Raw genomic sequence first — 15,867 nt, 5'->3', positions numbered from 1 at the left:
TGAGTTGACGTTTGTATACAAAAATTATTTCATTTCGCCCTGGGGCCCGTTTTTCTAAAGCTTGTAACTTGGAATACAAGTGGAAGCCCCTTTCTAACAAAAGCTGTCAGTGACAGCCACTTGTATTACAAGTTATAACTGTTATAAGCTTTTGAGAAATGGGCCCCTGGTCCCCGGTCATCGCCTTCTTAATTTTTTTATAACCTTCGACGCCAAATTGTGAAATCTTTAGAACTTTGAAAATTTTTCAGTAAATGAAAGCATTATTATATCCTGTAACTAATTACAGTATAGTCGATACTACTACAACTTCCCGTAAAACACTTTGCAGGCGACTCTGTTGTTGGACTTGTTGGTAATTGACTATCATCTATTATTGTCAGCAATTGTCTTCAAGAACAGGGGCTTAATACTGGACAGTAAATGATGTGCATTTTACTTGTAATAATTTGTAAATTAAAGGTACCGTCAAGCGTTGTCAGAGCATTAGAAACTAGGTTTGCGGCTGCAAAGTTTTATGTAGTTGCATTTTGAACTGTGCTCGTTTGGGATAGAGTCGAGGGGTGGGTTTGTGCGGTGTGCGGGGCGCATGGGGAAGTAGCCGGCGCGTCTCAGCTGGCAAGCGGCCCGCTGCCCACCACAAAGCTTATAAAAGAGGGCGACTATCTGTTCCCGCGCCCGGCGCGCCGCACTCCTGACGCTATCCTCATGGGGCGCGCTAACCTTACACGATAGTACCTACATTAACAAAAAAAGAAAGTATTCTTTCTGTATAATTGGATGTATGTACAAAACCAAGTGATTGGGACCAAGTGATAGTGAGGGTAAGTTGATTCAAATGTGACAGTGCTACCAACCGAGGACTGTGGATTGTGATTGTGTTCAGTGTTGCCAACGTATTCGGACTCCTAGATTACGGATAAAATGGATTGTTAGTGCCGGATGTGATTAGGTGCGGATAAAATGCAGAAACGTGTATAATCTCGGATGGTTTCTTCTTCGGAAGTGAAAAAGTTACGGAAGTGTTTCAGCCAGTGTTACCAGGAATTGAATTGTGCACTATTGTTTTGAGCATAACCATGTGGTCAAGTCAACCAATCGTGTGCGTAAAGCTTTCTATGAGCATTCGACTCATTTCTTTCTTACTTTTGGAATGAAAAGAAAGGAACGAGTAATATTTTTCAAATTATTGGACTTCTGCCACCTTTGACTGGCCAGACTATTGTTACGTCATTTAACTCATATAAAGTCCAGAGTACTGGTAATACTGGCTCATCAGAGTTTAAAAAGAATGCGATTATTGTTAATATCAAACATTTTTATTATATATCACCAAGAATTATATTGCCAACAGGAATGGTAATAATATACTAGTATTATCTCATGGCGGTTTGATGATCAAAGATATTCGTTAACTCAAAAGACTTACAAAATTATCTAAGATATAATATTTTAAAACAAATATGTGATCAATACATTTTACGGTGTCCTTTAATGGCTATCTAATGTAGTAATAAAAATATTAACTCTCCTTATTAAAGATATAGGTACTTTACAGTAGTACATACATACTCTCCTATTTAAATTGAGTTCAAACCAAAATAACATTTGTAGAAGTGTGAAGTGTCGCAATTAATGGTAAACATATTGAATATAAGTACGTATGTATTATATAAACAGTTGTTTGTTACAGAATCATTATATCATATTTAATTGTAATTGAATTACCTACATACAAAACTGTGCGGTGCTTTCGCATAAAACAATAAAACTTTAAAAATAAACTTTTATTATCAAATTGCGTAAGTTAATATTATGTATAATACTGATGTGTTGATTCCATACCGACTATCATATAAACAAAGCGCGTACTTTATTTGCACGTATAATAAACAAAAACCTTTGATGAGAACAGATATTTCTTCCACGATTCTAACTAGCCGGTTAGCAATAAAACAAGATAGAACTTGTATAAAATTAATGTATTCTTGAGCTAGACTAACCTTTCTCGTACGTTCCAAATCCCTTTTAGCCCATCCGACCTGCCAAAGCAGATGGTCCGTTACGACACACTCAAGTACGATATTCTATTTCGATTATTACCTTCGGCCGTTTATTTGTAGATGACGAATCGCCTTACGAACACTGGCATTCGCCTGGGACTTGCGTACGCTCGTTACATTATCTCGGAATTTTAAAAGCTTGCTTTTATATTTATGTACTCCGCACCTGCTAGGAAAACTCGCGCCGATCGCCGTTTGTTGATTTACGAACTCGGCCCTCCCTTTCCGATGGTTCCCAATAACTACGTAACGTAGGTATACCTAAGATGCTTTATTCGAACCTCACAACTAAGAAATAGGGCAAAGGAATTAGGAAGCACTTAAGGTACTTACAGTAAGAGTATTTGTAAAAGAAAAAAATATACATATAACTAAAAACTCGTATTTGTTCTTTATGCCTAATTGCCTACCTATACATATAAAATACTTAATATTTTAAAAAAAAAAAAACACTCTTTGTTCAATATCTTGAATCATTCTAATAGATTTAATTTAGTCACATTTCAATCTTTTATAAGGAGCTTGACGCATTTAAGTTTTGGCGATCAGTCTCACTTTTTTTTTTGTTAAACGAAATTTACGAGTGCAAATATAAAAAATAGACAACCACGACAACAATTTAAATAACGATTAAATATGTCATAAACCGGGTTACCTACTGATTTAAAAGATACCCTAATAAAATCCTTATATGACTATACAATGAATCAAATGAAAAGTCGCATGCAGATACATAACTCTACGCGTAAACTTGCGCAAGGATATAACAACACGAATGTGTTCATTGTAGTATTTAACGCGGCAGCGTCAACACGGAAATAAGTCGTCCAAGTCGAAATCTAACCGAAGCGATTAATGGGCCATAAACCATAGTTACTGCTGCAATTCTAGCGCGTGATTCAATCGCAGGAAATACGCGTTACCACATTATTCCCTCGTTAATTGCATGGCTGAAACTGGAACTCTTCATCTCGTTCATGGGTTCCACCCACTATCACAGATTGACGATTATTATGATATCTTAATATACCTCCTATTATAATATCGATCATACTTTACTAGTAAATAATGTTTCTGTAAGTATCATCACTTGTAACGTTTATCTTTGTAGACAGGTGACTGAGATAAGTAATTAAACTCTTTTGAGGTTTGTGACAAAGTTGTTCTTGGTCATGCTGTCAAATAAAAAAAGACACCTATACTTAGTCTAAAAGAAAATGCATCTTATTTTGTAAACGCGGTCGTAAATAACCGTTTAATCATTGTTTATTGAAGCCAAGTTTCTGAACACGTAACACTATAAAATGTCCTCTCCGTAATAAATTTTATTTCAGCCGCCGAAATAAACGTTGGTAGCATTGGCATTCAGCTGTTTTCCTGTAATTTTCTATTTCTACTCAGTGAATTTATCCAGAGTGTCATGAAGACAAGGCTGACAGTTTTTCAGTGGCCGCCCTGGCAGCTGGCTTGTAAATTAGTTCAGGAACTGTTTTGTCAAGAAATGCTGAACCGTTTTAACGTGCGTGGGTGACACGTCAACGTGTCAGTAATCTTTCGCAAAAAATATAGGGGAAGTCCGGGCATAGTGAACACCTTTACCTTTGACTTGACATAACAGAAAAATTTAACGCGGAAGAAATGAAAAAAGTATCAATAATAAGTCTTTATTTAATAATCTTTTAATTTAAAACAACACTAGCCTCTAATGTTTAATAGTTGCTGCAATTTTGAACAAAACGTAAAAAAAGATATTTTATTCGCTTTGCCCAGAGTGCCGGGCAAAGTGAAACAGCCCCCCGGGCAAAGCAAATATTACTCATAAAATCTTAGTGAACTTAATAACTAAGTGAAAATTAATCAACATAAGATCATTTCAATAATATTAATTAGAAAAAGCTGTCACAAGTAACTTTTGATATATTTTCACTGATTTCATAAGCATAAGTCTTCACGGCATTTCTGAAGACATTTTAACACAGCGAATCCACGTTCTGATAGCCATTTCCATGACGTCTGTTAGCCAGGAGCCATTATAGATTTTTTTTTGATATTTATATACCATCTGTAATAAAATATTATCATAAAAAAAAATACCTAATAAATTCAAAGTGAACACGCTATCCGCTTTGCCCGATCCACTTTGACCGTTCAGTCAGTTAAAGAAATTAAGAATTAAAAAAAAATTACCGTTGGATTGTTTTAAAAGAAATGCGTTGTAAAAGGAAGATACTTTAATAAGCAATAGAAGCATCTTGAATTAAAATTCGAGATAATTACTGTGACAAAATAACATACAATGTACTTACCTTTCAAAATCGAATATTTTACACTAAAAACACATTTTGACTCGTCACCGACGACGCTCACAGCGACCGCTCCCTGTGACGCTTGCCGCTCATAGAGCGAAGGATCCTGAACATCATATAGGCGCGTGGTGCGACAAAGTCGAATAGTTTAGGATTGGGAGCCCGAAATCGCTTTGCCTGGGGTGTTCGCTTTACCCGGACTTCCCCTACTTCCTTTATCATTAACTGCTAGAGAGTTATGGAAGATGTTCGATAGGTAGGTATTTATGTAAATATGTTTTCTAAAAAACCGGCGAAGTGCGAGTCGGACTCGCGCATGGAGGGTTCCGCACCATCAACAAAAAATAGAGCAAAACAAGCAAAAAAAACGGTCACCCATCCAAGTACTGACCCCGCCCGACGTTACTTAACTTCGGTCAAAAATCACGTTTGTTGTATGGGAGCCCCACTTAAATCTTTATTTCATTCTGTTTTTAGTATTTGTTGTTATAGCGGCAACAGAAATACATCATCTGTGAAAATTTCAACTGTCTAGCTATCACGGTTCGTGAGATACAGCCTGGTGACAGACGGACGGACGGACGGACGGACGGAGTCTTAGTAATAGGGTCCCGTTTTTACCCTTTGGGTACGGAACCCTAAAAAACGAAAACAATGCAAGTGCCTGCCGAAAACCTGTAAAGTAATTTTCAAATAAATCTTTTTTTAACAGAACCTAAACTAAAATATTATAAATAACTTCAAAAATTTCAAATTACTACGCTTATCGTGAACCTCTAGGCTATTTGTGTTTGAAAAGCCAATTGCTCATTTTGCTAGGACGCTGTACCTAGTTTGTCCTAGGACGTTTTAGTTTAAGTAAGTAGCACACATGATGCTACTACATGGATACGATTGCACAGGTTTACAAACCTGAAACGTAAACAAATCAACTGTTTACTAAAACAGCAGCCTCTACTACGGACCGCCAGGATTTTGTGATAGCAGGCAAGCATAAAGCTCTATATCGACTAGGTATATCCCTTTTCTTTCATCGCGTTACGTCGACGGTACGTCAACGGATATCTTCCTGGAGCTCGGAGACATGAGGAATCCGAAACGAGACGGCCTTGGCCGCTCCAAACTTAGCTGACCGTGACAGACGCATTCGGTGTCCTCGTTGTCTCCACGCACATAGATTTATTTCCATTATCTATTAACAACTATAAGTTTTTCTTCGTAAGTGCTTCTAAATGTAACAATTGACTTTAATTAATTCCTACAAGCACAAAGCAATTCATAACACGGCATTTTCTTCTTTTGGAACTTAATTAATTGACCAATATATGTATTGGTTGCATATACTTAGTTAAAGTATTAAAAATAAAAAATATTTAAGCACCTCCTGTGCCGCTCTTGGTTTTTGTCTCGTAAATGGTTTTATATTTTGAGTGTTATTACATAACTTAACAACAAACATTACTTCACTTTGAGTACTGACAATTGATATTCGCCATTAATTTAATTGATTACATTATAGATACAGTACCGAACCGTAATGGAAACACATTCATGTTTACCATATTCAATTTATACATCAGGGTAGGGTGAATTCAACGATATATCATGATAATAACAAATTACACGCGGTAACGAAGGTGGAAGAACGCGCATAATATTTAATATCTAATAGCTATCAATTATCATATTAACCTAACACTACCACATACATTTTATTCCAGTTCACCAACGAGTATACCTATATTGGGCGTGTACATGTATCAAACTGTTCTTGACCCATAACCTGCTAAGTGATTCGTTTATCTAAATTGATATTGATTTTTAGTTAACAGGTCATCCATGTCAGGCTGGATTAATCTTCAATTAAATAGCGTTCGATTATTGTTAAGAGATGTGTTTTACAGAAACATATGCTTTCTAGTGTTGTCTTTTAAAAGAGACAACAAAGAGGTTAAAAGCTTCCAATTTCACACTAAATTGTCATTGTCGATAAAAGGGCAACCGTTATACTCCTATGTTTAACTGGACTGGCGAACTGCGATCAACACTGGTCTCAACGACTTCGAAAGTGCACGCCTCGAAGACCTTGACGCTAAACGCCAGTTTCGAAAATCTCGGCCCAAGCCCTCCTACACATACACTTACGACTAGAGATGCCACGAATATTCGACAACTATTCGGTATTCGGCCACTTTGCCGAATATTAGGTATTCGGCCGAATGTTGCCTACTATTCGGCCGAATACCGAATATCTCTTGCACCCACTTAAAAAGAAAAATTGCACAATAAAAAAAAAACAAAAACTATGTAGGTATATTTAGAATGTGTTCTTGGCAGTAAGTTGTTAAATACGAAGACCCATTTTTAAGCATTTGTTGATTAAAAAACATTTTATTTTTGTTTTGTTTGACTCTATTCATTAATGCTGTTCAACAAAAATATATCTTGGCTAACGTCATCTAACGTTGAGCTTTGTTAGCGATCAGTTTTCATAATAATCGTGATTCAAAACGTTCGCATGTCATGCCGAATATTCGGTATTCGGCCGAGACGGCTGAATATTCGGTATTCGGCCAAAACCACGATTCGGGGCATCTCTACTTACGACTCAAATGGCGAGCTATACTGCATGTCTTGCGGCCGGAAGTTTAAAACAAAACTCAGTTTCGCAAGTCACGTTCGAGCCCATGCACGTCAGAATTTACAGAATATCAGAATTTACAGAATACCTGATTTGTCCGGGTGTCGCCGTCGACGGATACGTCTCGGAGGACATCATCATCAATATACTCTCTATGCCGCAAATTTAATGCTTAGGTACCTATGTTTTTCTATGCACTTAAAACATTACCTAATGTGGAGTCCAGACGAGACAATTTTTCGCCAATCTGATGAAATTGTCTGATCGAATCAGGCCGTGCGGACGCTAACGCCAATTTGATTCCCCGATCAAATCAGCAGGTGCGGACGTAAAAATGCCAATTTTCGAAGTTAGTATCTATGGAATGCAAATTGGTGATTAAATTGTGTACGTGTGGACGCTAGATGAGATTGGCGCCAATTATTTTCCTGATCAAATCGGTCGATTAGCCCAGCTCGTCTGGATACGGCTGAACACTTGTCATATTCAATAGAACTTATACTTCTACAGATTTAGTAGCGCTCATCTACGTTAAGCTTTGTTGTTGTGATTAACAATGTACGAAGCTTATAAATTCAAATAAGTAGTACAATTTTATTGGACATTATTAAATGAACAGATAATAAAAATACTGTATTAAAAAAGTTATCGACAGTTTGAAATCTTTTAGTGCCGGTTTCGACGCGGCTGAAAGGTTCAGCAGTTTTTGACCGAAACCGAACCTTCCTTCGGTCGAAACACGATTTATATGCCGAATCCGAAACTAAGATCCGACACAAATTTATGATTGCAGTCTCTCAGTGTATTATACGAAATAATACGAATGAACAGTAATTATATGTGCCCTCAAATACCACGTATTCTTTGACAGCTATACGTCTTCGTAGATATCGCCTGAAAAATATTTCGAGTCCATACATCAATGTCGTCTGACCGTTTGTCTCTGCCAACTGTAAACAGCCAATGCCGATCCGTCTACTGCGCTCCAATTGCAACAAGTATAACCTAATTATAGTAATTATGTTATAATTCATATCAAGGCAATTCATTAATCGTATATTCGTAGGATTTATACAAATGAGCGGATTTCAAAAATTAACTAAATAGCCGGAGCCATTTGAATGTTCTAAAACGTGCTCTAAGTTTATAACAGTCATGTCATCGTCATACTCGCATAAGTGTGAGCGTGGCACATATTATGATGTCTAGAGTCCGTCTACACTAACTTTGCATCGACTTAAAAAGAACAAAGTGAGGGAGTGTCATTATAAACACTACTGAGTCGGACTAAGCTAACTCTGTGTTGGATTTGCAATGACAAAGTTTGGCAATGTCATCTTTAATGACAAATTCCACGCCCTGGTGCAAAGTTAGCTTAGAGAGCACTCTAAGCTGTCAGTCTAAGCATAGACTGACTCTACTTTCATAGAAGTTTGCCATCACACAGAACTCAGCCCGATTGGAACTGTAAGATAAGGGCAAATATTACGTCTAGTCTAGATACTATATGGATTAGATATTGAAAACAAAAACGTCACTTTTGTAGACGTAATATTTGACGTACCGATCTTAAAGTTCGAATCGGGCCGGTGTCATTGCAAGTGCCATGCATATACAGTAGAATCCGCTTATAATGACATCGAAGGGAAGTGACAAACACGTCACACATATAAAGTATAGTTGTACTATTTCTTATTTTTGTTAAGTTTTCCAAATTAATCTCAAATTTCTTTGTGAGAGATGAGTTTTATTAAACTTGTAACAAATATTAACTTGTCACTGAGAATCAAAACTAAAATACCTTACACGCCACGAACGCACCAAGCGTCCTCGCAGGTAGGGTTACCAGATGACAGGAATTTTCCTGACATGTCAGGATTTTTGGCCTTTTGTCAGGAATGGGGACGGAACACGAAAATGTCAGGAATTTTTTGATTTGATAGACTTTATTATAAAGTACCTTTTTACTTACTTAAATTAATCAAAAACATTGTAAAAATTAATAAGTGACGCGCGCGGCTCGGCTCAATCGGATGGCCATCGCTAACGGCTAGACCCCCCCCCCCCCCCCCCGAAAAATATTCGGAAATTAGGAATTTTGTCAGGAAATTCTAAATTTGTATCTGGTAACCCTACTCGCAGGGAAAGACGTGGTGATTAGAGATGCCACGAATATTCGGCAACTATTCGGTATTCGGCCTATTCGGCCACTTTGCCGAATATTCGGTATTCGGCCGAATGTTGCCTACTATTCGGCCGAATACCGAATATCTGTTGCACCTACTTAAAAAGAAAAATTGCACAATAAAAATAACCAAAAACTATGTATATTTAGAATGTGTTCTTGGAAAGTTGTTAAATACGAAGACCCTTTTTTGAGCATTTGTTGATTAAAAAACATTTTATTTTTATCATGAGTCTGTTTTGTTTGACTCCACTCTATTCATTAATGCTGTTCAACAAAAACATATCTTAGCTAACGCCATCTAACGTTGAGCTTTGTTAGCGATCAGTTTTCATAATAATTGTGACTCAAAATGTTCGCATGTCATGCCGAATATTCGGTCGCCGAATATTCGGTATTCGGCCAAAACCACTAATTCTGGGCATCTCTAGTGGTGATGGCCACGAAACCCAGCGAATGTGTCAGTATAACCGGACATAATTTCATGGAAATAGGATTTTTAGGTCATAGTAAACGATTTGTCACTATAAGCGAAGTCATCTTATCCGAATTTGTCACAAAGAATTTTATATGAAAACCAAACTTCGCACAGTAATTACGTCATAGTAAGCGGTTGGTAAGTATAAGCGGAGTCATAATAAACGGATTCTACTGTAGTAATGAACCCTAAAGTTTAGCCAGTGTTACCAACTCCCTACTGTATATTTATATAGGTACTGAAGTTGCGATGTGGTTTTTAAGTATAGAAAGCAATATAGTTTTGGGACAAAACTAGTTTAATAACACAATTGAATAACACAATACAAACAGCCAAGCTTTCCATCAGTCCATAGTTAACGATAATAACTTCTTACCAACCATCACAGTTAAGTAATACACCCAAGATAAAGTGAAATTACTTATTTTATAATACTCATCTAAATACGTCCCCCGGTGGTTTGGTACTGTACTGCTAACAGACAACAGTAGGGGAGAGCGGGGTACAATAGATTCGTTTTTGAAGTGAAAACTTCTTTAGCGGCACTGTGCACTTTTTGTGATGGGGAAAAAATGTTAAACTCGCGACAGGTCACGTAACCGTAAGATTCGTAAGACGTTAGACGGACACGTGACCTGATCGAAAAACTGTTACAATGTAATTAACATGATATATACAGTGTATTACTAAAAGAAATTAAAAACTAGCTTAAATCTAAAATATGCCCTTGAGGCATTGTACCAAGGATGCTGGCGACATTTCCTCGCTGTATCACAATGCTGATACGTTGTGCGAGGTAGCCGCCAGCTCTTCGGTCACCAGTTACGTCAACCAGACGCTTCGCGATTTCTGCGAACAACTTATGCGCGCTTGGACCCCATGGACCTAGGGTTTCAACTCCAAATGGTACAAAATGGTACTCTCTACCGAGGCTCAATGTCATTTAGTTTTCACTTCTGCCGGCACTCCCGAAGTGCAACCCGTTATTTTTTTAAGAGCATTAGCTGCGCCGCATTTGTTAGACAAAGGAGCAAAGTTTTCGTTTAACTCTCGTGCTTAAATAATATTGAGACTAGAGCATGCGAAGTACCTAACCTATTCTAAAATTGAGTTTAAAGAATCTTGAGCATTGCGAGGACTTCAAGGCACGAGAGGCAAACAAACTTTGCTACCCTGTGAAACACATTTCATTTACCTAAACAATCGCAAGGGAATTTTATCCAACTCATATTTATCGCTTGAAATTCCATTTCACCAGCTTACGTGAAGCAGCAACTCAAAAATTGCTTTTGATTACTTTACACTAGTGTCCGACCGAAGATTCGGTTTCGGTTTCGGCCAGTTTCGGCCATAAAATCATGTTTCGGCCGTAGTTTCGGTTTCGGTCAAAAAACGGCTGAACCTTTCGGCCGGGCCGGAACATACAAAATAGTACTTCGTACTATGAAACTTAACTATGTGACAAAGACCAAAAGTTGGGGAGCAAGTAGGACAACAATATTTATGTATACAGAAATTTATTGGTTTTTAAGAAAACACAATTCCCCTAATGATGGCGCCACTGGACGGTCGACGCAGTCTTAATATGTGTATCAAAGCGGTTTAATTCATTTTTTTCAACGATTTTAATAAATCTGCTAAAGTTTCGGTTTCGGTTTCGGCCGAAACCTGAGTCAAAGCCGAACCTTCGGTTTCGGTTTTGGCAAAAAAACATGTTTCGGTCGGACACTACTTTTACTTTACACACTTATCTATAAAATACTACTTTGTACAATGATTTCTAACAATAAAAAGAGCCTTTGTGAGCTGTCGCGGTAAAAATTAAATAGTTTCACTTAATGTACCAATGCAAGATCATCATCATCTGCCTTAAGCAATATTTGAAGCTATTAAACGTTAACATGTTTTCCACAAGATCATTTGAATTAATGTCAACTATAAAGCTACTTTATCGCTTGGAGAATAGTGGTGTAAACTGAAAAGCTTTATAATAGTCGTAAAGACAAGCCGCATATTGGTAAAGCAAGTACCGGGGAGCTCGACCCGGGTAGCGCCCGCTATAAAAAGATCATCACAAGACAGGACGGTCGCGACGCCGCGCGAGCGCGACAAGCAACCCTGGAAAGCGAGTAGACTCTGCCATCGAGTACTGTTGCCAAAATAATTAAAGAAATCTCCGACATGTCCCTCCGCCGCGCCCGCGCCGCGCTAAAATCGTCGCTCCCGCCCGGGAGTCACTACTCGGGGCGCGGCGGGAAAACACCTCCCGCGCCACTCTTATTTCTTCTTTCCTTCCCGACGCTGTCGAAAAATATCTCAGTAAGTCGAAAATAACAACTTTTACAACGCATTCCTGTGAATAAAATAATCAAAAGTGTCAATTAAGTGTTTTCTAAGTAAATAACACAGTTTGTGACTTTATTACCAGTGATAAGTGTGTTACGTAACGCAAAGAAATTATGTTCACGTTTCTGCATTTTAAAAATACCGCATTTTGTAGGCGCCTATTGAACGAAAATAGCCTTTCGTCACGTGGTACAGAACCGGCCTATAACATCGCTCCACATTTATCCGAAGCTCTAAATCGTTCCGCTTATAATAAAACTATGTTATGTTAATAAAATGAATTAATTTAGTTTTTAAAATATTTTCGTACTCGTTTCAGATTTTGTTTATGTCTTAAAAAGCTGAAGTAAATAAAGGGTTTTAATTTGGTTTATAGTTCATGACACAAGTGATAGGTGGCGCTACACCTTCTCACTTTTACAACGTCACGTTAGACGTCAGTTTAAGAAAAAATGACGGCTACATTGGATACGTGTTCTAGTAGTTTATGATATTTACGAGAAAAGTATTAGTTTAGTGCAAATACAATAGATTCTACTTTATAACACTATAGTCCAGCGCTTTCCTGTTTTAAGTGTAACATTGTTAATGACAGTCATTTCTCATGAATAAGAAAAGTTCTTGGTGAGTGGAACAAACAGTAAAACGGTGCATGCGATGCAGGAAATTGCTACTTACAATTTCGGTTTCTTGCCCTATATACCCATGGTATTCACGGCTATCGTGTGAATAATAATTATGTTAAAAATGCCATCTGATAAACGTCTTATGAATTTATTGTGTCGCAATTGTTTAACTTCTCACCCTTGACTTGCATATTCGGTTTTTTTTACAGCAAGTAATGTACAAAAACATATGAATTAAAATAGAGCTATTTCATTGAATATTCAGCGGTAAAACAACGGAAAAATTTAAATGAAAATCCCATGTTAAAATAACATAACCTCACTAATGCTGCAGTGATGATGATGACTGGTCAATTCTAACCTTAATTATTTATCTTTACAGAACTGACGGTAACATAGACTTTCACCATGGAGGACGCTCACTCGAAATCCGTGGAAGAAGTCTTATCATATTTTGGAACAGACCCAGACAAAGGCCTTAGCCCAGATCAAATTAAAAGGAACCAGGAGAAATATGGCCCAAATGGTAAGTGGTCCCATACCTACCTTGTATTTGTTTAGGACATGCTGTTCTAGATCATCATGACAACCAGTCAGAGTTAGGATGTCGATCATTCATGACAACAATAATATCTTATCATGTGGATTATTACACATATCTATTAAAACACAAATCGTAACACATTTTTTTATAGACACATAAACAAATCATTGTTGGTATTTCATAAATGTAATAAAAACACTTAAAATAAAAACTTATAAATAAAAAATTTGGCCTAGGTTGTGGTCGCTCGGTAGGGTACCCAGAAGGCTGGCGGCATTGCCCCGCTGGATGGCAATGCTGATCCGCTGGGCAAAATATTGGCCAGCCCTCTGGTCACCTCCATTTGTTGGTTGTATCTCACAAATTTTAATACCATAGCGTAATAACTAAATACAATTCAGTGGTCAGGCTGTCGATAGACAATATTAATTGACATTATTGACTTAACATTGAACCATGAGGCAATTAATATAAACATTTTATTAGGTATCTAACTACAATACCTACCTATTTAATGTGTCATTATAGTATTATGTTATAATTTATTGTGATAGTAACCTAAAACTTATAAATGGAAAATGTGGTATAATATTTAGTAGATGCAATGTTTTACATTACATGTTTCGGGCTTTGTTTGGAAACTGGAACCATAATTTAATTTAATGTTATTTAAAAACAAACTTTATGTGCCTAATATTACTAATAACTGTGGTTACTGTTTAATTCTTTTACATTATGCCCTTCAATGAATAATTTTACTAAACAGAAAGTCTCTCACTTCCATCCACCCAGTCGGTCCAAAACGCACATTTATCTAAACAGGGTCAGAATATTATCCTAAAACCACATGCAGCTCGATCATTTGCAGTAAATATGTGTTCATTTGGCATCATACTATTGTATCCATCAATCAGTCAGGGTTACTTTGACTCCCTGCCAACTGCCAACCTGGATGTGAATCAACCTCTGTTGACAACCATTTTAAAAATAAAAATCATTCTAAGATGACCTTGGATGTTACAAAATTATTGTAAGTAATTACTAACCACACCTGTAATTGTCTTTATTGACACCATTGCAATCAATAATTTAATGTCAGTACTCTCATTAGTACTGATGCAATAGATAACAGCTCAATGTTATTGATAGCCTGAAATATGGAAAAGACACATACTTATAGGTCATACCAGTTGGTCCAAATTAGGGTGAAATTAGCAGGTAGAAATACCCTTTTACTGCCATTTGTCTGGATTTCTCCAGATTTGTCCTAATTTGGAGTATATGTGTTGATTTAGATTTTTTATTTCACAATGAAAATTACTATTAATTTGCTACATTCGTCAAAAGTATATTTATCATCAAACATGACCTTATAAATTTAAAAGCTAATAATGTATGCTTTGTAGTGGATTCCATTCATTCATAGATTATTATTTGTAAGATTGTGGGTCCCTTCTGGATGAGATTGGCGCAGGACCGGGATAAGTGGATTTGCAAATAAATTATTGTTTGTTTGTTTGTGGCATACTCGAAGAGAGGCCTATGCTCAGCAGTGAGCGATAAAAGGCTGATATGATGATGATGATATTATTTGTGATATGGACTGAAAAACAATGAGCCTTGTTTTGAATTCTGGTTTATTACAATTATTACAATAAGAATAAGCCTCCTAGCTTCTGGAAAAATTGATGGAATCGTCCAAAAGTATTTTTTTTAATGATTATAACATCATTTATAATTTTATTGTATCTAACAATTTAGGTAACAGTGTGTTTATTTTAGCATTGAAGATTAATTTTAGTCAGCTTAAATGTATGTGAGTAAAAGACCCCAACACATTAAGTTGAGAGTTTTTTAATTCTTTCCGTTTGCATCTAACATCAGGAACTTGTAATAATTTAATTAGTATTACATTTGAAATGATTTATTATGGGTACCACTGTTCATCTATAATCATTAATATATTAACCCGTTGCGAAGTGGAAATACGCAGCTTAAATTTAGTCAAGTATATTGTCTTCTTAACCTAGTAACCAGCTTAACACGATTTACTGTATACACACGAAGTGATAAACTGAACCAAATACATTTTTGATTTCCTTGATACACATATACTGTTGAAATCAGCCAATCCAGCCATAAACAGCTAGAACTAATGTTGGTTAAGACTTGAGTCCCTTGAGTCCTCTGCTTTAAGACTCAATTGTGTGTTTAAGACTCATTTAATTAAGTCGGAACTCGAATTCTTTTTAACCTGTTTGAGACCCAAATATTTTGTAGACTCGAGTCCTTTTCAGAGGACTCTCAATTTTTTACAAAATATTCAAAATGCATTTATGGGTTAGGTACACGGTACACCATACAATAACGATTATTTTCTTTATGGATAAAACCTTCAAAATTGTTGACGCAGTCTTTATTAGGAGGCTCGAGTCCTTTTGCGTTGTGCTTAAAAAAGACTTAATAACGGACCCTACTCGGGACTAAAAACACACGGAAGATTATTGTAAAAAGTTTTGTAAAAAGCAGTTGAATTCTTCACGTGTGGACTCAAAAGACTCGAGTTCCTACCAACACTACATAAAAGAGCTAGAACTACATTATTAACATACATCGGGGTTTTTGGTGCGGGAATGATTTCGTCTATTTATAACTTTGTTTATTGTAAAATAATTACC

At 36.7% G+C, this 15,867-nt stretch overlaps 1 protein-coding gene across 5 annotated transcripts in view; it reads left to right on the top strand.

Annotated features, from left to right (window-relative positions):
- Nucleotides 1-663: 663 nt before the first annotated feature.
- Nucleotides 664-15,867, top strand: part of LOC134648663 (calcium-transporting ATPase sarcoplasmic/endoplasmic reticulum type) — a 36,887-nt gene continuing 21,683 nt past the window's right edge. For 3 of the 5 annotated variants that reach the window (XR_010096914.1, XM_063503156.1, XM_063503157.1), the window contains exons 1-2: nucleotides 664-824; nucleotides 13,028-13,171. Coding sequence is in view for 2 of the 5 variants with exons in the window: in XM_063503156.1 (XP_063359226.1) it covers nucleotides 13,054-13,171 (118 nt within the window). In the remaining 3 variants the exon portion in view is untranslated. Of the gene's footprint in view, nucleotides 825-11,849; nucleotides 11,993-12,510; nucleotides 12,644-13,027; nucleotides 13,172-15,867 lie in introns of those variants that run through there. The other 2 variants (XR_010096915.1, XR_010096916.1) reach the window with 2 other exon arrangements.

This window comes from Cydia amplana, chromosome 6 (assembly GCF_948474715.1).
Source record: "Cydia amplana chromosome 6, ilCydAmpl1.1, whole genome shotgun sequence".
Taxonomy (NCBI): Eukaryota; Metazoa; Arthropoda; class Insecta; order Lepidoptera; family Tortricidae; genus Cydia; species Cydia amplana.
This window is presented reverse-complemented; position numbering and strand designations above follow the sequence as displayed.